Source organism: Dermacentor andersoni, chromosome 1 (genome assembly GCF_023375885.2).
Source record: "Dermacentor andersoni chromosome 1, qqDerAnde1_hic_scaffold, whole genome shotgun sequence".
In the NCBI taxonomy this organism is placed as follows: Eukaryota; Metazoa; Arthropoda; class Arachnida; order Ixodida; family Ixodidae; genus Dermacentor; species Dermacentor andersoni.
This window is the reverse complement of record NC_092814.1, coordinates 269,400,343-269,424,836: the sequence shown is the minus strand read 5'-3', so window position 1 is coordinate 269,424,836 and position 24,494 is coordinate 269,400,343. Positions and strand designations below refer to the sequence as shown.

At 42.7% G+C, this 24,494-nt stretch overlaps 1 protein-coding gene across 5 annotated transcripts in view; it reads right to left on the bottom strand.

The window, feature by feature from the left end:
* The window catches only part of Sec31 (secretory 31), a 238,353-nt gene that overhangs the window by 138,549 nt on the left and 75,310 nt on the right, over nucleotides 1-24,494 (bottom strand). For 3 of the 5 annotated variants that reach the window (XM_050195734.3, XM_050195737.3, XM_050195736.3), the window contains exons 11-13: nucleotides 21,243-21,317; nucleotides 16,894-16,977; nucleotides 12,171-12,221 (exon numbers count right to left, since the gene is read on the bottom strand). In XM_050195734.3, coding sequence (XP_050051691.1) covers nucleotides 12,171-12,221; nucleotides 16,894-16,977; nucleotides 21,243-21,317 — 210 coding nt within the window. The remainder of the gene's footprint in view (nucleotides 1-12,170; nucleotides 12,222-16,893; nucleotides 16,978-21,242; nucleotides 21,318-24,494) is intronic. The other 2 variants (XM_050195738.3, XM_050195739.3) reach the window with 2 other exon arrangements.

The following is a 24,494-nucleotide window of genomic DNA, read 5'->3' as shown; positions in this document are numbered from 1 at the left end:
CCGCGCTACTCCCTTTGTCACTGTTTTTTGAGCGGTACTCATTCCTGCTGACGTTCCGGGTTTGAAGACCTTTCTTTGGAGATTAGCGATACAACACTGCCGGATGAGTGAATTTTTTTATCCTCAAGGAAAGCCATCAAGAGCCAAGTGCCAGCCACACATATAGTCTGCTCATGTAGCAGAGGTCCGTGGGACCTGGTCACACAGATTCATTCCATTCCTTAATATATAAGTCACTATTTTTGAAGCCAAAAGTCTTCGCTCTACCGTTCCAATTGTGCAGCATTAATGGAGCACAGCACCTTAGCAAACATTCAGTTGCATTTATAACAGCTGATCGCACAGCAGAAGGGCAAAAACAGTAATTGTTTCGTATTCGTGCGCTTTCGCTGAGGCAACGTGCAGCACGCCGCCAAAAGCGACGTCTCGTTTCTCTAGAGCAAACTGCCCCGTGAAAAGGATCTATAGTACAACACTGCACTAAACAAGCTTTCTAACATTACGAAAATTGAACCAGCAGTTCAAAAGGTTACTTTCATGGGCCGTGTCTTCCCTTACAGACTACTACAGTCAAATCTCGTTACTACGTACCACACATTAACGAATTTCTCAAATTTACGAATATCTTAAAAATACCTGCCAGATTGCCTATATTTTCAATGTAAAAATATTTCAGAACAACGAATTTCAATACAGCGCATATTTCAGAAAAACGCACATACTTTATTTTCCCTTTATAACCGAGGAACATCAGTATTACAAATTAGGCTAAAAGTAACAGCGCCGTAACTCTTGCGTGAAACAAACTGCAAGTCAAGTCAAGTCAAGTTTATTTACAACATGTACAAGGTACAGTGTTGAAGGCCACGCTGGCAAGAAAGCTGTAAACATACAGCTTGACGAGGCCAGGGGGCCACCACCAGGCAACATCAGCATCGCACACATCCGCAGTGCAAACAATAAGCTTTCGTAAGTAGCTGCAGTAATACAACACGTGGTACATATCCACTTCCCTGGGCATGAATAGATCTTTATACATACATAATCATTAAGAGCGCATTGAAATTCGTGTGGATAACGTTAGCGCCACGGAAATATATACTGTTACACTTTAAAAAATGAACATTATTAAAAGCAATAATTAAAAGGAAGTTAAACAACAGTAAAGAATGTGCACGTGCAACTTAAAAGAAATGAAATGAATATACATGTGATGAGTACATTGTGAATAGGTATGAAAACCAACTAATTTACAAATTTTAAACAGTCAGGTGAAATTTATCAAATACAAAGATATCGCGAAATAGCGTGCGTGATAGAACCGTATCTCCATTTACACATTTCTGCAGTTGATTTGATTGCGCGGGTACGTTGTATGTCAGGGTTTGCATAAAGTAATTTGTTCGATGGTGCCTTATCATCCATTTTTCCGATCCTCGTGTTACACGGGTGCTGGGTCGTTCTAGGAGGGCTGACACATTTTTTAGGAATTGTATGGTTTTGTTATCTGCAAATTGTAATTGGTGTAGAAGACGGTATGCGTAAAGATTTTTGACGTTAATTATTCTGCTTTCTTGAAATAATGGTTTTGTAGGATGCAAATAGTGAACATTGTGAATACAACGAATAGCTTTCTTTTCGAGCAGCAACAGCCTGTTAATGTTACGTTGTGTAGTCATAGCCCATACTAAGGTGCAATAGTTTATATGCGACCGAAAAAGGGAATGATAAAGCTGGAACATTACACGAGGTGGGAACATATGGCGGAATCTAAATAACACAGATAAAGCAGCAGACAATTTCTTTGCAACAAGGTTTATGTGCGAGTTCCACATCATGTGACTAGAAAATACAACACCCAAAATTTTGTGTTCCTGTACTACTTCAAGCGAGTGGGAACCTATGTTTAAATCGATGCATGACACAGATCTGTTCTTTGCAGCAAAAACAATGGCCTTTGATTTTTTTATATTGATTTGTAGGCTGTTACATAATGACCATTCGAACACTTTGGATAGAACATTATTAGCGTGTAAAAACAAGTCTGACTCGTTATCAGCGGAAACGAAGAGGCTAGTGTCGTCTGCGTATAGAACAAAATCTGTACACTTATCAATAGAAGGTAAGTCATTCACATATACATTAAATAAAAAAGGACCCAAAATGCTTCCCTGGGGTACGCCACTCAGTAATTGGCGAAATGATGACGTAGAACCATCTATATTTACGCACTGCTGTCGATCGGAGAGATATGACTGCAAAAGTGAGTGAATGACACCTCGTACGCCATATTCTTCTAGTTTTCTTAAAAGTGTGTCATGATAGAGTGAATCAAATGCTTTGCTGTAATCAATGAAGATTCCAAGAGTTAACTTTCCCGCTTCAATGTTGTTGAGAATTATTTCTTTTTGTACCAGGAGTGCAGACTCAGTCGATTTACCCTTTGTGAAACCGTGCTGGCATTCAGACATAATTTCGTGCTTCAAAAAAAAACTATGTAGTCGACATAAAATTATCTTTTCAAGGCCCTTGGAAAATATAGGTAAAACAGATATTGGTCGGTAGTTTCCGATGTTGTTTCTTTCCCCCCCTTTGAATACAGCAGATACATTGACTCGTTTCATTTTAGCAGGAAACGTCCCTGAACCAATAGCTAGGTTGAAGATATGGACCAAGAACGGGCAGATAATGTCGATCACATATTTTACGGGTGTTATCTGGATATTATCGATATCAGTGGCTTTACTGTTCTTTAACGCAATGAAGGTGTTATATACTTCGGAAGAATTTGTGGGTGGAAAAAATGCCGTTTCCCGAACATTTCGTTCCAGTCTGTACGACATGCCTGTGGGAGGAGCATGGCTGATTGTTGCTGATGCATAATATTCGCTAAAATGTTCTGACAGAGCCGTCCCTGACAGTGATTTGTTATTAATGACAATTTCTTGTACTTCATTGGTCACTGAACTTGTGCCCAGTACGGAATTAATTATTTTCCACATACGATCAGGTGGGCAATTCGATCCTGTCTGGAAAAGGTTCTCATAATATTCCTTTTTTGCTTTCTTTGCAGTAGGTATCATCATCATCATGTCCAGTAGCTATCATCATCCCCATGTCGAGTGCCAGCTGCTTCCCCACAAACTTCACCAAGAACTTCACGACAAAGGTTTGGCGATTTTCGCAGCTAGCGACAGGACCAAGAAGAAGCGAAAGCAGTTTTCACTGTAGGACAAATTGGACGTATTGCAGGAAATGATGCAAGGAAAAAGCAAATCGACGTATGCAGACAGCATGGCATTGCCCCATCGACTGTCGCGACCATTTTGAACGACCGAGACAAGATTGTCAAACTTCAACAGGAATCACAACTCGCTCCTACGAGAAAAAGGCTGCAACTGGGAAAATTACAAAATGTGGACCAAGCTGTTCTCACGTGGTTCAAATATGCCAGACTGCAAAACGTTCTCGTGTCTGGCCCAATGCTCCAAGAAAAAGCCCATGAATTTGCCGATGCACTTGAAATAACTGGGTTCGATGCCAGTGCAGGTTGGCTTTTTCGTTTCCGCCAAATGAAAGGAATAACTTGGCAGGTAGTCTCGGGCAAGAAAAAGGCTGCTAAGTGAGAAGGCGCAGATTCCTGGCGTAATGATTGTTTTCTAGAGGTGGCTGAATCATACTCTGAAGACGATATTTTCAATGCGGATGAGACCGCATGTTATCAGCTCATGCCAGACCGGACGATGCACTTCGAAGGGCAGCAGTGCAAAGGAGGGAAGAAGTCACATTTTCACGTGACAGCCCTGCTCTGGCACGAAGAAAATTTAACCGCTTGTCATCGGCAAGTACGCGAAGCCTTGCTGCATGAAAAACATGTGGTTATCGTAAGAATACCATGCCTAGAAACGAGCCTGTATGACCAGAGAACTCTTTTCCGAGTGGCTCATCAAACTCGACGACCAAATGAGGAGGGATGACCGAAGAATTCTACTGGTTGTTGACAACTGCTCTGCTCACATTGTGAATGTTCGCTTGACGCACATTCGCTCGAAGTTTCTGCCGTGAAACAACACGTCCTTGCTGCCACCCCTTGACCAGGGCATTATAAAGAGTGTGAAAGCAGAATTTCGTAAGCACCTTGTGCAGCGGTTGATTATCAACCTCCGCCTAAAGCAGCCGACTGCAATCAATATTCACCATTATCAACTGCTGGCGAAAAGCACGACTTGTCAAAGCACCTGTGCAGCTTGAACATGACCTGGAGGTGACCGACAACAACCCAGGAGACTTGTGGACTGAGGTTGTGGAACTGCTGTCGGTCGTCTCTTCCTTCGACGACTACGTGGAGAGCGACGGCACAGCACAAACGGCGGCCGACCTGCAACCGAAGAGATTGTTAACTACGCTCACGACGTTTTTAGTGACGATGACAACCTGAAGGAAGACGACTGTGGGTCACTGAACACAGAAGATGAGATCGTGTCGAACATTGATGTTTTAGTGCACATGAACAAAGTCCGCACTTTCATCGCTCGATGCAATGACATACCCGATGAGGTATTGCGCTAAGTGGAAGATGTAGACGCATTCCTAATCAGTCGTGCGTGCTGCACGTGCCAGAAGAAATGACTGATTTCTTCAAATAAAGCAGCTTTGAAGTGAGTGAAACATTTTTATTTGAGAGTATGCTTGTCTGCACACGCGTCTACTGCCAAGGTACGTCATTTTCATTCCTAGGTTTGTCCACTGGCTTATAACTGCAAGTTTTTTATTACAACGATATTTCAAAATAACAAACGATTTTCGGCAGTCCTGCATGATTTGTTATATGAGATTTGACTGTAATAAGAAACTTAGGCAATTACGAGCCCATTAAACAATTTAGCCAAAGTAAAAGTTCATTGCAGTTGGCCTTCAACAACCGATTAAAGTCGGTCAATTCCAACAACGGTTTCTCGCCGTTCAGTAGTAGTGAGCTATAATTTATTTTACGAGTGCTACATAAGGATTTGGAGCCGGCATGCTGGCAGACATGCAGCTGATTCCCCTGTTATTCACGCAGGTTCTCGCAAGTCTTGGAATCACCTTCTGGCTCAGTGCGCTTGTCGGCAGCGCAGAATTTCATCATGGCCAAAACCGAACTTCAGCGGTACCTTCATCTTCGGCCGGTATCACACCCCACGACTTGTTAAGCCACATCGACAATTCAAGACCCATTATCTTCAGTGCAGCGCTCGGCGCGTGGTGGAATTCGAGCGATTGCCTTCGACCAATCGCCGCTGGAAATCGACGCCCACGTGACCAGTGTGGACACTATATAGATGAGCGACGCTTCTGCCTCGTGGGATTTGGAGCCGGCACGCTGGCAGACATGCAGCTGATTCCCCTGTTATTCACGCAGGCTCTCGCAAGTCTTGGAATCACCTTCTGGCTCGGTGCGCTTGTCGGCAGCGCAGAATTTCATCATGGCCAAAACCGAACTTCAGCGGTACCTTCATCTTCGGCGGGTATCACACCCCACGACTTGTTAAGCCACATCGACAATTCAAGACCCATTATCTTCAGTGCAGCGCTCGGCGCGTGGTGGAATTCGAGCGATTGCCTTCAACCAATCGCCGCTGGAAATCGACGCCCACGTGACCAGTGTGGACACTATATAAATGAGCGACGCTTCTGCCTCGTGGGATTTGGAGCCGGCACGCTGGCAGACATGCAGCTGATTCCCCTGTTATTCACGCAGGTTGGTTTGCATTACCCTATTCGTGTCTCACGACTATTGTGTGCGTTGCCGGCTCCTCCCACTATGGTATTTGCTGATGCTTGTTGTCGTAAACGAGCGCGTGCGCCTCGAAGTAGGTCTTTTCTATTTTTGAACAGATTTTCGTACGTGTTCCTGCTTTTGTTGCTTTCCGGCGATATCGAACTTAATCCGGGTCCTGTCAAAATGGAAATATTGCAAAGCCTGCAAAAAGGGCAGACTGCAATCTTCAATAAGCTAGATGCTATTGAATCCAGGATCGCCGTACATGAAGGAATGATAGCGGACATAAAAGGCACCCTTGAAGCAACTAAGGAACAAGTTCAGGACCTTGGTAGAGCAGTTTCAGAACATAAGGATGAACTTGAGACTCTTCAGAAAGTATTCAGGGATTTGCAGGTTAAGAATATTGACCTAGAGAACAGAGGTCGGAGACAAAACCTTTTGTTTTACGGAGTGGATGACAACAGGGCGGAAACGTGGGACCAGTCAGAGGAATTGATTAAAAAGATCGTTGGCGACAAGCTGGGAATTGAAGTTACATCACTACAAAGAGCACATCGGATTCGTGTATACCGAGAACAAAAAAAAGAGGCCGATTATCGCAAACCTCTCTTCGTATAAAGAAAAACAAGAAATTTTGTCTAATGCAAGAAAATTTAAGGGGTCAGAGATCAGAGTTGATCAGGATTATGCGCCAGCTACTCGGGAAGTACAGAAGCGATTATGGGAATACGGTAAGGCGCACAAAGGCGAGAAAACAAAAGTTAAACTGAATTTTGATAGGCTTACTCTTGGTGAAAAAACTTACGTATGGGATGACGAAAAGAGGGTAGTTGCTCCACTAAAAAGAAAAAAATGATGCTTGCCTGAAAAAAAAAATAACACGGCACAACCTGGTCGCCGTTTTAATAAACTGTAGAAGTGTAATGAATAAGATGGAAGAATTGGCAGGACTAATTGAGACGGTGAGAGCTGACGTAGTTATTGGCACGGAATCATGGCTGAACCGTGATATCGGCGATAGTGAAGTCTTTCCGAGCGAATTTGTCGCGTATCGTAGAGATAGGTCGAGCCATGGGGGCGGTGTATTTTTACTTGTGCGAAGTTCCCTGAAATCTGCCGCCTTAGACATCCCGTGTGATGTCGAATCTGTTTGGTGCACAGTAACCCTAGATGATAATTCTTCGTTCGCCGTAGGTGCATTTTACCGACCACCGAACTCCGATTACAATACACTTCAATCGCTGAATGAAATTATCTCTGAAGTTTCAAGCAGACCATTCATTCTTGCTGGTGATTTTAACTTGCCAGACTTAGAATAGCGTGATGGAATGTGTGTAAGCAGCACTGGGTGCCGTGTAAACATAGAAATGAAAAATATTATTGACAATTTTGGTCTTATTGAATTTGTTACTTGCCCAACTCGAAATAATAACGTTCTAGACCTCGTGTTCTCGAATAACCCCAGTTTGGTGAATAATGTCAGTGTTATTCCAGGTATCAGTGACCACATGGCAGTTGTTGCAGAGATTAAAAAAGAGAGCAGAAGAACCTTAAGTTGTGCAACTAGAAATTTTTTTATTCAGCAAGGGTGACTACTCAAGCATAGCTCAAAAGCTAGAAGATTATTTGCCCGTGTTTGAGTGCCTTGCTGAAACCGATGGTGTAAACGATTTATGGCTTAAGTTTAAGGATAAGGTGTTAGCCCTTGTGGATAAGTATATACCTGCAATGCAAGCAGGCAAGATTAATAAATGCAAGAAGCCATGGATGACGTCAGGTATTTTGAGAGAAATCAGGAGAAGGCGACGAGTTTTCCGTAAATTAAAGAAAACTGGAAGCAGTGAGCAGGCGAAAGAATTACAAGCATTAACGGAGCAGTATAAAGCAAGTGTCGAAAAAGCAAAAGAGAGATATTTTGAGGGGCTCAATAATAAAATGAAAACTAATCCCAAGTCGTTCTGGCATTATATCAAGGAGTGCGGATCTGATAATGTTGGAGTCAGCGAACTGAATTTTAATGATACGGTTATAGTCGATGAGGAAGCTAAAGCTACATGTTTAAATACGTATTTCCAATCCGTGTTTTTACCTAAGCATGACGCTCCTTCCCAACCGCACCCAAGCACGTTTCCACTGATGCCGCCGGTGGAACTGAGTGTTCGTGGTATATGTTCTCTTCTTGAAAGCCAAGACGAATCCAAAGCAGTTGGTCCTGATGGTATCTCTCCTCGTGTACTGAAGCGATGTGCTGCGCCCATTTCGCTTTACCTTTACATAATTTACACTAAGTCCCTTTCAACAGGCACTTTACCCGATGATTGGAAAATTTCCCATGTTGTTCCGGTTCATAAGGGTGGCTCAAAAAAGGATGTAACAAATTACCGGCCCATTTCATTAACATCGATATCATGTAAACTCTTTGAACATATCCTATTTAAGCACATATTGACCCATCTTACAGATAATAATGTTCTGATAAATGAGCAGCACGGTTTTCGCAAAAGATTTTCTTGTACCACGCAACTTGTAGAGTTTTTTCATGAGTTGGCTTCCAACGTTGACGAGGGTGGGCAAAGAGATTGTGTCTATTCAGATTTTCGAAAGGCCTTCGACACCGTGTCGCACTCCCTTCTCCTCGTCAAACTGCAGATTCTAAATTTTGACCAGAATGTACTACAGGCGTCAATGCGTGCTTTTAAATGGGAGGTGTTCCTCCTATGTTGGTGTATCGTCAGGCGTGCCACAAGGCTCCGTCCTTGGACCGCTCTTATTCCTAATTTTTGTTAATGATATTTCTGTGGGTATTTCATCGCGCATGCGTTTATTTGCCGACGATTGTGTTTTATATCGGCAGATTAGGGACGAAAGTGACGCAGTTTCTTTGCAGGACGATTTGGATCGTATTGCAAGGTGGTGCCAGAAGTGGCAAATGACGTTGAACCCAAAAAAGTGTGTGCACATGCGTGTTTCCAAAAAAAAGAAACAAATTGAAACATCTTACAGCCTGAATATGTATGTGATTGCTACTGAACCGACATGCAAATATCTTGGTGTTGTTTTATCGCATGATTGCTCATGGAATGCTAATATTGATTATGTTGTTGGTAAAGCAGCAAGGGCTCTTAACTTTATCCAACGGAACCTAAGATGGGCACCCCAGAATTTAAAGAACACAGCCTACCTCACCTGTATTAGGCCGATCGTAGAGTACGCATGCCCTGTATGGGACCCGATGCAGGCCAGGTCTATAGATAAACTTGAAAAAATTCAGAATAGAGCTGCGCGGTTTGTTTTAGGGCGGTACAAGCGGACAGATAGCTGTACCGCTATGAAAACGGAATTGGGTTGGGAATCGCTTTCTTTACGCAGAAAAAAACTGCGCTTGAAGTTTTTCTTTTGTATTTTTCATGGTAACACTGGAATTGCTTATAATAACTACTTTTATCAACCCAATTACATATCCAGTAGAAATGATCACCGACACAAAGTGAAAGAGTACCGTGCAAGGACAACTATGTTTTACAATTCCTTCTTTGTGATGACCATCAGAGATTGGAACCGGCTGCAAGAGACGCAAGTGTGCTGTATAGATGAAGAAGTGTTCTATTTAAGTCTGTAACCCCCCTGCTGTAACGCCTTTCTGGCAAAGTGGGGCACTCACTGAATAAAGAATAAAGAAAATAAAAGAAACCACACACTGAGCCATTGAGACTCATACCAGTTGTCCAGTGTAGTCATTTTCTGGCTGCGTGTTCCAAGTTTCTTAAGCAGTACAAGTTTTCTGTCGAGCTTAGTGAGTGTCATTTCACAGTTGCTGTTGCAGAAACAGCATCAGAGAAATAATATGGCACTCTACGAAGACAGGCTTGAAAAAGCAGTGCACAACAGTGTCCAGGACAACAAAAGGTCACTCCTTGGTGCCTTTAAGCCACCATTGTGCCCAATCTGGGTACAATAGCATGATACATGTGAATGAGAGGCTCTCTGTTGTTTGCATTACTGCTTTAGAGAGCCATTTGGTGTGTGTCATCTGAGCATTCCCTGTGAAAATAACTGCAATTTTCAAATCTGTATTTGTGTAGTGAGGAATATCCTTAGCTCTGCATGTCTACCACCGTGAAAATGCTTGCACAGCCTTCTAAACTGGCATATAAAAGTCTAATAATATATAGCCTCAAGGATGTAACCCACTGCCATGGTGAAAGAGTTGACAGCTAGAAAGAAGCTGGCTTGATGGCTCTGATAGTGAAACTGGGGTATCTAAGTAACAATATCTTCAAACTTAAACGTGAATATGTAACAAAAAAATTTTGGTTTCGGGTGTATGATATATGCAACATAAAAACACAATAGGAACTTGGAACAGCTTGGATCCGCACACTGTTTTTTAATGCAAAATTTCAACAACACTAAATAAGCAACAAGTGAAAGGTAATTAAAGTTTGCATTATTGAAACAATGACAATGGCACAACAAAATACCTGAACAAAACCAGACGCATGTAGAAAGTGTGGCTGGTTATAATTAAAAACTAAATATGGCTGCTAGTATCACTCACAGAAGGAACTAAGCATAACTCCACAGCGCATTATTTGCTGTGTTTGTAAACAGCAGTGTTAAGGAGTCATATGGAACATGAATAACATAAAATTAGAATATGCTAAAAACTACAGGCAGCTTAAAGATGAGACATCCACTTTATGGCATTGAAAGTTAATGTGCAAAAGTTTTAACTGTTCTTATTTGTCCGGTAACCTCTATCTCCACAGTAATGGTATGAGAACAGCAGAGAGTGTAGGAGTTTAAGGGCATATGAAGTAGCCAACAAATTACCACTACTTGTTAACATCTTTGCTCCATACAGCTACATTAAGTATATTGTAAGACTGCAGTATATATGTACAGTTAAACCTCGATATACTAAACTTATACATATATAACGAACTGTTTAACTTTTTATAACTTCATATCCATAGGACACCATGTATTTTAAACCTCAATTTAACTAAGTGTGTCTATACACGGTTTCAACATAAAGATATTTCACTGCCGCCGTGAAGAAATAGTACCGAAATAATAAATGGAAACTGCCGTGCATGCACATGACAGAGAGTGACCGCCAAAGTGGAGAAGTGTAGCAGCAAGACCCTTTGCCATCACACTCTGTATACAGTTAAAATGCGATAAGATTTTATCACGCCCCACATGCCGTATGCAGTGGACGTAAGGGTGAGCCGAGAAGAATGATGGCTTGATGGGGCCCGTCTTCCCACCAAAGCAAGGGAAGGGGGTGAGGGTGACGGTGCAATGACGACGCAGTAACGTGATCAAACGCGCACAAGAGGGGGAGGGGGGGAGTGAACGTGCATCTCCTCCTCTATTATGGCTGTCAGCGCGGTTGAGCGCATACGCAGGCTGCATGTCCTATCTAAAGTTAATCTGCAGCAGGTGCATACATAGATGATGCGAGCCCAGATGGCCGTGGCTTCATGTGTGCAGTCTTCAGGTATGTTTAGTGTTGGAGATCGCATGATTTCGAGTTTCGGAGACACATTGAAGTCGGAGGCAGACGAAGCGTTACTTTCCTCTGCTCGTGCCCTTCATAATAACGTCATGCCCCTGCGGGAGACACTATCAGCCGCGGCGGTGGAGTGGACACGAAAGCTGTGCACGCTTTGCTTTGTGCCGTAGATGTGAAGATATCATCGACACAGCATGAAACTTCGGTCACCAATTCTCAATTCAACAATTTTTTTTTTCAAGTCCGATAATTTAAGAAATCTTACGGCCCTTTCCGTGTATGAAAAAACCATTGGTAAATGTAGATATTTGTATAAAAGGTTTTTATGCAATATAATGAAGTAAAGTACGGATTTTACCAACTTCATTGTATCGAGGTTTAGCTGTAATTTGATTACAGGAAAGTATTCATAAACTTTGAACATCTAACTCAAACACGACTCGATATGCCCAACATTCAGAAACCTTAATATAAGTTTTCACTTGGCAGTTCTTAAACTACAACAATTTATTTAGCTTTGCTCAGGCTCCAAACTTATACAGTACTTGTATTAGTAACTGGAGCTGAATATAAAATTGGTAAAAATTATCAATAACTAAGCTCTGCTTAGTGCAGAGTTATGGTGGACTGGTCATCTGTTTTGAAGTGTAGTAGTAAGGGCTGATCACTGGTACACATGTGCGAAGCTTTTTTCAAGCCCTCAAGTACCAAGCCCACATTAGACATCAGGACAGGAAATCCATTAACATCAGCACCACACTACATATAGAACTACATTATTAAACGACAAATGTTTTTTTCCAAGTTAATGTTTCATCCCCCCATACACAAGTACAGCATACAAAAGAGTAAATAGAAGCAAAGCCAGGGGGCATAGCAACTTACGCTGAAGTCTGAGGAGGGAGAACTACACCGCTCTGAGTCATCCTCATCACTCTAGTCACAACATAAGACCATGCAAAGGGAAGAGGAAAGACAGACATAGGAGAGAAAACAAAGAAAAAGAAAAATAGGACAAAGCAAAGCAGTACCAGCAAGATTTCCAAACCTGCAAGCTGAATAAGCAAAATGAAAAAGAAGAAAACGTGAGCATAAAAACAGGCATGCAGCAAGCATGCAGAAAGGCCATTTTCATTGCACAGTCTCAAAATTGCATCGCTCAAGTGACCTTGCAAGCTATGCTGGGCAGCAGGCATGGCACTTCAGCCACTTTTCAAGCAGGTAAGAAAGCTGCGCTCCAACATTATTGTTGGAAAAAAGCGGGGACTAATCAACATAATTTCTTTTTACAAGATCTAAAATACATGGCTAACATACGGCCAAAGCCACTAAGCAACATGCATACAATAAAGAGATATACTACAGTAGCTAACCAATTTTTCAGACTGAATTATTCAGACAAAGGCACAGCACAGCCACATGCTTCCCATATAGACCGAATGTATAATGATGATTAGTGGGGTGCGAATATCAGTTTTCAAATAAGAATTGAATAAGAATATCGAATTCAATACTGAATAATAATGTCCAGATGCATTTATTAGCAAGTTTCTTTAACATATTGGGACTTTGGAATCATGTTGCCAAAAGTAAAATACTATAGACTATTAATACAATGTGTTTTTGAACCTTGTAAATTTGGAAAACTGAGCAGTTCACACGATGCGTCTGGTCTCGTCAATCGGCATATTATCATACAGCATCAAATGCTCGTTAACTCAGAGGCTTTTGGCCTTGCTCCAGTTGTGACTGAGCGTATTTGTCATCAATAAGTTCAGGAGTGCATGTAATGATGCAAAGATAATGACAAATGAGGAAGGCAAAATCTGCACTACAGTCAAACCCGGCTATATCGAACTCGCAAAAAAACGCCTATCAGTTCGATATAGAGCATAATTCGATATAAGCCTGCTAAATAATTGGATGTCATAAAAGCACATACCATTTATAAAATCACTTTATTAACGAAACTAGCTTAGCTTGGCATAAATTAGTCCTGCATTTTCTTCTGTTTGGGCAATTTCGCTGCCTGCGACGCACGCACTTCCCCACGTTGTCTAAGGAGTCGGAGTAGCTGAGGCCGCAACCTTCCGCATTCGCGCAGAAGCGCCGGACTAATGCGAGTGCACCAATCACTTCGGAGGATATGGGCAAAGGACCGTAGTTGCTTTCCTCAATGTGTCTACTGTCATTTGTGCTCGGTACGATGTCGGCGATGTAGTCTTCGTTTCCGGGCTCTACCGTGGTCGCGACACCATCATCTGCACTCATAAACTCGTCCACCGTTGATTCGAATGTACCGGAAATTTTGTCAGCTAGCCCCAAACTTCGGCAACACCGGCAACGGCTTCGTCGCATTCATCAGAATTTACAGTCCTCACCGAGCACGCGGAAACCGGCACGTATGAAGAACCCCTCGTACACGGCCGTGCGTATGCGTCGGGCGCCATGGGCACCGGGTTGCGAGCCTGGCCACTTCAGCCCTAATCGTGCCGAGAGTGCTCCTCGGAATCTTGCACGCTGCGGGGACATCCAACTTCTCATCGCGTTCGACGCGATTTACGATTTCGAGCTTCACGACGAAAGGCGAATTCTGCCGCTTCATCACGGCAACACTGCGGGAGAAGGCCCACAAGGCGCAAACACGATAAACCAGAGAAGCAGCCAGACAACTCGCACTTTCGCCATCTTGCACGAAGAGAGCACAAGAGCTTCTGATTGGCTGTCTGAGGAAGCGCTGTAGGCGGGCCAGGATCATCTTTTGGTGGGGAGTGTCGCTAGATAGTGATCTAAAGAAAGGAAGGACGCTTGATTCTGCAACCCGTGTGGGAGCACGGCGAAGCGTCGTCAGGGGAGAGGGGTGGCAAGTGAAAGATGATAGAAAAAGAGGGAGGACGGTGGCCTAATGGACTCCACTATGCGCGATACGGGGAGTGTCGACGGCTCGCCCGAACAGCCCGAGATAGCGCGGTCACGGTAGGGAGAGCGGTTGGATGGAGCCGCGCCGCCGGGTTTCCCCGCTACCACGAGGGAAAGCCAACCTCTGGGGGCACTTTTCCGCCGCCTGACGTTCGATATATCGGGAGTCACTGCAAATATTTGTTCGATGTAAGCGTAATTTTTGCTATATATACTCATTGTAACTATACCGTGACCAGAAATTGTTCGATATATAGAATAATTCGATGTAAACGGGTTCGATATAGTCGGGTTCGACTGTAGTACCCAACCAAAAATAGGTGCTGGTGCACTGTTCAATATGACCACTACGTAGAAAAAAACAGCATCTTTGTTTTTCCCTGCGCTTTGCACCACATACATGCAGGACATCTATAGCACAGTACAAGCTGCAAGCCTCTATTGTTTTCCTTTAGTGTGAAACACCTAATTGACTCAATGTCATTGAAATACATATTGAATTTACAAGACTATGTATAATGCAGCCACTAACATAATGTGGAGTATGAAAGTGGGAAGGATGGCAATATGGGCATGCGACGATAGGATTATTCAAACTATAACTAATATTCAATCTGTGTGCGCCAAGCTCAGGTTAAATATTACAGTCGTTCCCAAAGGGACTAGTCAGATGATGGTGGGTATTGAGTGAAAGAACATTTTTGTTTTTCTACAGCAGATTGCGTGTAATAGCTCATACACGTAATCCTGAATAATTGGAGAATCTGAAACAGCAAAATGCTGAAAAGGTGTATACCCCCTTATCCTTCCATCCTTCTGTTCTCAGGCATTTGACATTAAATATAAATGAAAAGATCTGCGTAACCTATCCGAGGTTCCATCGGCACCAGCGTAAGCCTCTATTAGAGGGTCCCTAAAACGGTTTAGACAAATTCTGCAGACACGTAGGGTAGAGTTACAGTAAAACATTAGCGCCACAATTTAAGTGAAGCACCTCATATTAAGAGAGCTACGAACGATTACAAGTTACCCTCCTGCCAAGCCATGCTTTGTCTCAACTCGTTCGCCGAGTGATAGGAGCTAGCCTCTGCCTTCACTGGCTCTGCGTCAAGATGTGACGTCGTGACGTCTACTTCTGGTTGTCTTGGATCCAGCGCGCGAAGCCTCTCCAACCTCTCCGCTAACCGCTTGGCCGTCGATCACTCGCAAGAGCAATCCAAGCAGGGTGCGTTGTGAACATTCTGTCAAAGCGCTGAGCATGTCCGGTATTCTGGGGCACAATCGGAGATCGTTGTTCAAAACTTGCGTTTGGTTTCTGTTCAATTTCGCCTCACGCAATTGGCCTAGGCTGCAGCCTAGGTCAATCATGCGAGGCAAAACTGAACACAAACCAAACACACATTTCAAACAATTATCTCCGATCGCGCACCTGGTAACCACAGGCGAGCTGGGCATTTTGACGGATGTGCTAAGGCATAAACTAAAGCCTTTCCATACTACTACCGCTGTAATGAAGGGGCTTTAGCATAAACGTGAGCGGCCTGCGCGATGCAGCCAACTGGTGGCACAGAGCTTAACCAGTCAAACACAGCTAATATTGCTGTAACCAAGTGTAAAACATTTTAAACATTCAAAACGACAACATGTTCATGATTACGCTCCTGCCAAAAATTTACACAAGCAGCAAAGTAGAATACACTTGGTTACTGCTATATTAGCCCTATGTTTGTCTGGTTCAGCTCTGTGCCAGCAGGTGTCTGCACCATGCAGGTTGTTCACATTTGCGGCTTCCGTTCATGCGGTAAAACCCCCAGTCCACTTGCAATTCATGTTTACTCGAATACCGGACATGCTAAAACTCTATACTGAGGTAGTAATCTTCTGGCGTAAAGTGATGGCCACAAACACATAGATACTGGCACCGATAGCCCAATGCACTACAGCCACATGTACCCTTGAAGAGGGACATGATGTCGCAGCTTGACATGTCACCAATCACTAAATTCACAGCCTACAACGGAGCAAGGGTGATCCATGGTGCTCGCGAAAAAGAAGCTCAAGACCAACACTGATCGTGCAGCTCGTGTCAACACAGAGAATGTTGTAACAGAAGCAGATTACACTTGCTGTGTGCTGGATGCGCTTGAGTGCAGGGACAAATTGTCATTGTGTATTCTCTTTCTGTTGCTTTTTTTTTATAGAAACAAATTAACCAGCATTCCAACTACATGTATTATGAGCAACATTTGTTCACCACAAAGTTGGAAAAATGATTCATCGATATCCAATCGGATAGCTCGCCCAAGTGATGTCAATTGGACTAACTACGTCAATTGTGAGGGGGCAGCTGAAAACTCCAGGTGCAGCACGGCTGCGATCGGTAGTGATGCACATTTCTAAAACCTTGTGCAGAGCGCTTAAATGCATCCCTTAAAGATCAGAAGGACCTACCCTAATGACTATGTTTGTACAAAATAGTTTCAGGGTCCCTTGGATGTGACTTTAAACTAGTACGTTTGGTTGCCTGGTCCAAAAATTCCCTTGCAAGTAGGAATTATGCAATGCAACAGTGGTACAGATTCATAACAGTGGCAGGATGCAGCACCACTGCGATTAACACAAGAGGCATAGCCATGCAGAAAGCTAAGGCTAACTATGATCAAGGCATGGGTAGGAGAGTACATATTACCGTTGCATTGAGTGACAAGCTGCCAATGTCATTGGAGAGGTCCTGGTCATCTGTGTCCTCCGATTCATGGCCAGCTAGTGACAACTGGCCAAGGTTAAAAAAAGAAAATGTTAACTACACTAGTGACACCCCACCCCTCTCCTTTATTTCAATGTTCACATTCTAAATATAATGTACTGCATTGAAGCGCCATTAAAAGCAAACAGTTTGTAAAGATATAGGGATGGATTAACGCTGTAAGGTGTCCAAAGCATCACTTTGCTGAGAACGGAGCTTGTGCAAAGAAGAAAATGATGTAGACGTAGGACAGGATTGACTCCAGCATTGTGAAGCCATGATACTATATCCTCATGATTTAACCCTTTGAGGGTAGAGTTTTTTCGCCAAATGTGACCCCCCAGGGTTGAAAGTTTTTTTACTGCAAATTTAAAATCTTCAGACTGACCTATTTTGGAAAAAATTTACCCCAATTTTTTTAGAGCAACCATAAAGTGACAAAAAATGTTTTATGTAGATAAACACACATTGTTTATTCATGCATACAGATGGGCTCCCATAAATACTTATAAGAATAACAAAGAAAATACACTGAAACAGATATATTCTGATTCAACCCTTGGGTTGTCTGCATCAGATGTCTACATCGGAGGAATTGCCGCTCGACTCACTTGCAGCAGAGCAACCAGTGTGCACACCCATAGCGTAATTGAACCAGGTATGTGAGCGCATGCAAAAAAACTCTATGGTTGTGTGCCCGTGAGAAAAACCAAACAAGTCAGACACTTGCAGTAATTCTTTGTTCCGTCGCCAATGATGGGCAGCAAGATTTAATGATTCAAGTCTCGAGAAAAGAAACGCAAGCATGGCAGCTAGCATTGTTTGTATACGGCGGCATCGTTTGTAAATACTACCAGCATCCACCTGTGAACAGATGTAATCGCACCCCTATGAGCAATAGATGAGCGAGTATCTAGAGGTGACCCTTCGAGAGATTAGAAACCAGATAGACATCAGTTTTTAGAAGTGCAACGAACGGTAACGGTACGCGAGAAAAAACCAAAACTAACCGCTGCTCACTCTAACTGAAACCTTAGTGTAAAAACAGCCGTGGAATGAAAACCAAGTGACTACAGAGCAAAAAAAAAAAAAAAAAAAGAAGGCTTCATTTTATCCACACAGGGTGGCAGCACTTCCTGGGCAACAAACAGCTAAAAAATTGTCACATTTTTCAAACATACAGATGGCACCACTAACATACGGGACTTGTTTGCAGCACTGTACATTTACGGCATTAACCATCAAAGCATTAACACTTTGTGGACTTTTGCTGCACATGTACGGGGCCGCTGATCCATCCCTCATAGTTTTTCATGTACATATACAGCGCTGGTCTTATGTTTGACATTTTACACGTATTCTACACCAATGATTGTTGAGAGGTGCTGCCATCTACACAGAGTCACCTAAAGTCATTTGAAACTGTTCTTTCGCTCACCAGGGCACACAACTCTATTTATTTGCCTCAAAGCGCTCGCTCATGTGACAATGCACACATTGTCTGCTACCTCAAAGGCATGTGTGGAGGAGATGCTATCATTTTTTACGGCCACTGTTTTCGTGTTTCCGGTAGCTTAAATATAGCCATGCACAGCCGAAGTTCAGATATTTTTTTTCTTCTGTCGTGGTTTTTCTCTTCGTTGCAGTTCACACATTCCTGTAGGCTGGGGTGTGCGAAGTCGTGATTTCGGTACGACTTCGCACGGTGCCTTTTCTTGCGGCGACTGCTCAAGCATTTCTTCTGACTCATTTCTGACACATTTATTCTTCTTATGAAACATGTTTTTAGGACAACAAATTGATAGCCATAAATTTTGCTGGACATTTTTTTTTAATCTCTTACTGTATAGCATATTTGTATGCATACTGTTGGTGCAAGTAAAATGCTTTTGAGAAAACATTGCTTGCAATAAATTTCTGCTGTATTCATGAGTTTTCAATGATTTCCCATTGGAAACTCTAATAAAAAAAAATTGATCACATGGGCATGGTTTTTGCGAAAAAATTCAAACGTCAGAGAGTCCCGTTCATAATTTGTAAATTAAATTCAATAGAATAATTTATTAGTAGTCAACATCCAATAAAAAAACAAACTTTTTATGTTGCATTTAAACATGAAACAAAAGGCAGTTTGGGAATTTTTCCTGGATTTTCCTGACAGACCAACTTCTGGAAGTGTTGACTCAATGTTTGCTTTAAACATGCCTTTAAAGTTTACACACAAAAGCTATCCCCTTTTCAGGATCAGTGTGGTCTACATTCTTATAAAACCTTACTTTTCAACTAAGCTGGATAATGTCAAGCGTGAAACACCCAGCACATGAGGGTCAGCTGCGAAGAGACTGGTCTGACCCCGGTTGGTGATGCTCATGTATGAGATTGTCCACAAGAGAGGAGCTTTCATATGCAGGTTGCACAGTTCTCCAACATGCAAATTATTTCTCTCTGGACAAATACAGAAACTTTCCAGCTAATCCTCAACCTTTACTTTTTTAGCCTTTACTTTTTCTGTGCATCATTTTTCATTAGAGTGAGCCGGTATACACAGAGCGTAACACAGTAAACACAACCATTTCATATTTCAACTACATGTTTCAACTAATCAAAATGTAGAACACTTGGACAACATTTCATGTCAACTTTAACCCCACAAAGTCCAACATACTATCTTTGATATGCTGAATTTTATACCTCAAAATTCTGATTCAAGTGCTGTAAATTTAACACAAGGCTCATACGTAGTAGTGGGTCTGACACACCAATAAAATTTTCAGTTGTGTCAATTTCAGTAAGCCAATGATTAATTATTCAGCATGCTAAATATTTTTACTCAATTTTCATTTCACTTTTTTACAGGTATGTACTCTCGATGGTTAGAAATAAATGTGAACAAGTTGTTTTCATTTTCTTTGATGTGGAATGCTGTTGGGGCGTTTTGAGGTCAATACACTAAAGCTTTGTTGATACAATCCCATTTCGTACGATTTCCCGGCACAATCTTAAGCGCTAGCAATAGTAAAACGACAATGCAGGCTACTCGAGCCCTACCAGCTTCATGCACATCAGTGTCTCATGCTAAAATGTTTTGCACAATGCTTCATACTATGTAGATGGTACTCAGTTAAGTCAGCCAAATTTTTTAGTGACTTCAGATGTAACATTTTACAGTTTAGTACACCTCTTTCTTCAGATATTTCTTTTTTTCTTCAAAAAATGCATAAACGAGGTTCTACTGTGTGTAGATCTATCAGGGTTAAAACAGCCACGTTAACTCAAACAGTTAACCTTGATTTACAAAAAGCCTGCACTATCACCAACTGTGACCCTCACTGTGGTTCATATACTTTTGGTATCATTTGCAGAGTTAATAAATTATGGAACTCGTCATCATATTTTCTTTGCTTTGAGGGCACTAGTAGCAGTCTTGTGAAAAAAATATCATACGCCCATTTTGCTGCACATAGGCTAAAGGTATGCTGAAGTCCAACTACAATAATGTGAAGCTTTTAGAGGGAAATAAGATCAGCAGTGTTAAAATCATATGTCTCAGGCAACTCATACAAATATAAAGAACTTAATGAGCGAAAGCAGTGTCTAGGTTATGACACATACTGAAGAGGTGGGCTTTGGTTTAATTTATATATCACAGGATTTATTAAGTGGTGGTGAAACACTTATACCATATCATTTTGCAGACTTGTTCCCATTTCACTCTCATGCACTGAAATGAAAAGACACTAGCACTTGACAAACACACTGGCTTTCTAATTTGCATGAGAGATTAAAGCACACAATGGAAGCAATGCGTGTTTCTCCTTTTAAGCATGGTGGCCACCCTTAGCTTGCTTCCTACTTCAGTTCGATCAAATTATCTTGCCCTGTTACTCAGCCAGTTCACATCCAATAAATGGCACCACAAGGCTTTTGCTTGTGCCAACACGCTTCAACGTCTAGCATGAGTGATAACATTAATCTACTTTTAGGACGTTTTAAGAAGACATGTACTTGACTGTGGGTGCTACAATGAACTTAACAAAGACATAGATCATGTAGTCATGGAAATAGCCTCACAAGATTCCCTTTACACAAAAACCATCCTAACTATCCAAATTATGTCTTGATATACATTCCCTTGCCCGCCTATTTTGATATAGCATTTATATCCTGCAATCGTTTTTGATTTCTTTTGTTATTACTGTTTATATTGTACTAGTGAACTATTGTTTTTATGTATGTGCAAGAATAAGGTTAGTGTAAGAATAGTATAAGCATGGCTTGGAAAAGAAACTTACCTGGCTTGTCACATCATCAGGGTCGTAACCAAGTAGTGAAAGCATTTTTGCCCTTGGAGATGCCTCAAAATTAGCCTGCAAACAAAAGACAAGAAAGGGGTCAAAGGTAAAGTGAAATATGCATAAAACTTTCAGGCACGTTGCCACAATGTTTAATACAATAGATATGCACAGTTTTGGTACTTATTTCATACAATTTGCACACCAGTCTGTAACTCTCAAATTCTGCAGCAGCATGGGGATACGTGTGGCCTAAATACAATAAAATAATTGTACTCCTAAACCATCCATAACTAGCACTTAGAATAACATTAGAACTCCACACAACTGCCTGTCTCAGCTAATTTACCAACTCTTTGCCACAAGTCAAAAGAGCACATCTTTCCAAAAAAATTTGATCATTTCTTTGTTGTTGTTGAAATACTTTAATTGGGGGTGTAATTTTGCAAGTAAAACAAAGTCAAGGAAGGCAAGAACTGGGATACAGTGAAGAATGCATGCAATGCAGTCCTGAAGGCTCAAGAAACTTCAAATTATCATTGTCTTTCATTGACCAGACAGGCAATGCCACTGCAGTGCCGCTTTCAATCAAAAAATTGTGCTAGCTGCAGAGGCATCGTCAAACTTTCAAGCCGGGCAGGACTTCAGGATCGATGAGAAAAACGTCCGTCGTTGGAGGGGGCAACGGGAGACGCTGTTTGCGTTTGCCGCAATGAGGAGATGACAGCGGTAAGGAAGATAAGCACGCGATAACAGAGAGGAGTTGTTCACTGAGAACCCGCTGAACTTCGACGCGCACGAGCCGTGCAGCACTGTTTGCGCATGCGTGGGTGCGCGGACACGAGTTTGTGCACGTCCGCAAGCGTAGGAGGCTAGCAGCGATGATGACGTAGAGTTAGCTCGGCGTGCTTATATTACATAAATGCCGTTTTCATTTTGGGAATGTTGCCCTCCCTATTTTGTTCAGCCTACATTCAAGGTAAATTTTTTTATTTTTTCTGGCTTCAGACATTTGGGGGTCGGCTTAGAACTGGGGTCAGCCTAGATTTGAGTAAATACAGTATTATCAAATACATAGAAGGCATGTGACTCGCTGACCCAAAAAGCAAGCGTTAATTCCAAAAATCTGTAATCTTAGCTTTTTTGCGCTTCTTGCCAAGCGATGGCACAACGCAACTGTCGCATGCCGCCAGCAAAGCCATTGCCTCATTGTCATCCTGGGCGCCAATGCAACGCCTGATTGTATCGAATGTGTCCATGACCTGCGATGTAGTCTGTGGTCCGGGCTCACGTTGCGTGGCTGTTTCATCTTCGTCCGAGGAAACACAGTCTTCCCGAATGCTCTTCAGGGTTTCTTGGTATGTCAATTCTTCACACACCACCATGCATGAGTCGGCTTGGATGTACTCGTCGGGATGTACATTGGTGGGCACATCTCCACTTTCCTGCAGAGCTGTCCAAGCGGCTGCGACTTCATCAAATGGCGACCCGACTCTATCGCTACCTTCATTCTCAGAGTCCAAAGTCTCAGCAGCCTGCGCAGTGAACACAGCATGGTGGATGCAGTTGCAGATTATGGCACTTCTCGTTGCGCACCACAAAGCGGAAATCATTTGGAGCGCCATAAAGAGGTCCACCTTTGTTTCGCTGCTGAACTGTGTGTTCAGAAGCAGCCTTTGCATAAGGCCCTCATGGTAGACTCGCTTGACGCTCTGGATGACCGCTTGGTTGAGCACTTGAATGATAGAGGTGCAGTTTCGTGGGAAAAACTTTAACTGCACGTTTTTCAGCTCGGCATCCTCTATGATGTGGGCAGAACAATTGTCCAAAAGTAGACAAACCTTTCGGCCTTGCCTGCCCATGTCCCGGTCGAAGGCTTCAACCCACTCTCTGAAAATAGCCCAGGTCATCCAGGGCCGAATGTTAGCCATTTACTTCACGGGAAGGCTCAGATTGCCTTTGAAGCAGTTTCGTTTGGCACTTTTTCGGATGACCAAAAACAGTCGTTTGTCCGAACCGTCTATATTAGCACACAGGAGCATGGTTATTCTCTTCCTACTGTGCTTGCCTCCGTGGCAGCACAGCCCCTTAAAATCCAGGGTCCTGATGGGCTGCATCTCATAGAAGAGCCTGGTCTCATCGGCATTATAAATGTCCGATGGTGCGTAATCTTTCAGGATGCCTGCAAGGCTGGCTGACATCCACGCAGTCACGCCTCACTAACCGCCGAAGCGGCTTCACTGCACGAAACTTTGCCGATGATGCTGTGGCGTGACTTGAGTCTGTTCAGCCAACCTACGCTGGCCTTACAGTCATCTATCCCTAGCATGCAGGCATAATCCAGTGCTTTTTGCGGCACAATATCCCCACTAAGGGCGATTTTCTTGGCCCGCGTCACCATGAAGCAGGTGTAAACTGCCTTGTCCAAGGCCTCGTGCACCGGCTGAATCACTTTCTTGTGCTTCGCTGATGTCCCTGAAGCTAGTGCTTTGGCTATAGCATCCTTGCTCTTCAATATTGTTGAAAGGGAGCTTGCCGGAATTCCAAATTCTTCCGCAATGACCGATTTTTTTTCTTTCCAGCTTCAGCCTTCAGCCTCGAGCCTTCTCTTCTAGCGACAAAAACTTATGTTTTTTTGTCAGCTGTGACATGCTTCAGCTGATGATCCAACAGCTTCGAGAGACAATGACCAAATGGCATGCGATCGCTCGTTGTCAAGCGTGCGTCACCCGAACGCCTTGTCACACCCTACCGAGATTTGACCTCGCAACCGCTACTTCATATAGTAACTGGTGTTGTACACCGGAGCCATTTTCACAAAACTTTCTAGAAAATGAATAATTAGAAATACTGGAAGAATAAAATTACTGCGCGCACCATTTTCCTAACTAATATGACCCAAACCGTTTCCTCGGAGCTCAGATGCTCCTCCATAGGAGCACGTTGCATCACCATCACCAACGCAGCATGGCTGCTTTCTGTTTTGTTTACGTTGCGTCATGGCCTGAGCAGCTCCAGTTTGCATATTTTTTTATGCTATCAAGGTTGATGGTTTGTCAAGGCATGAAAAAACGGTTTTAAAGGTTTCGATGAGCTACAGTTTAAATAATTTTGCTCACGTCTGCTCCGTAAAAACTAAGTGAAGATGTGTCCACAAAGTAGTTTGTTTTGGAGGGAATTTCTATGTATTATGTTCTATGGGACATTGAAGGGGAATGAAAAAATTTTAATTGTGACGAAAATTGCATTTAA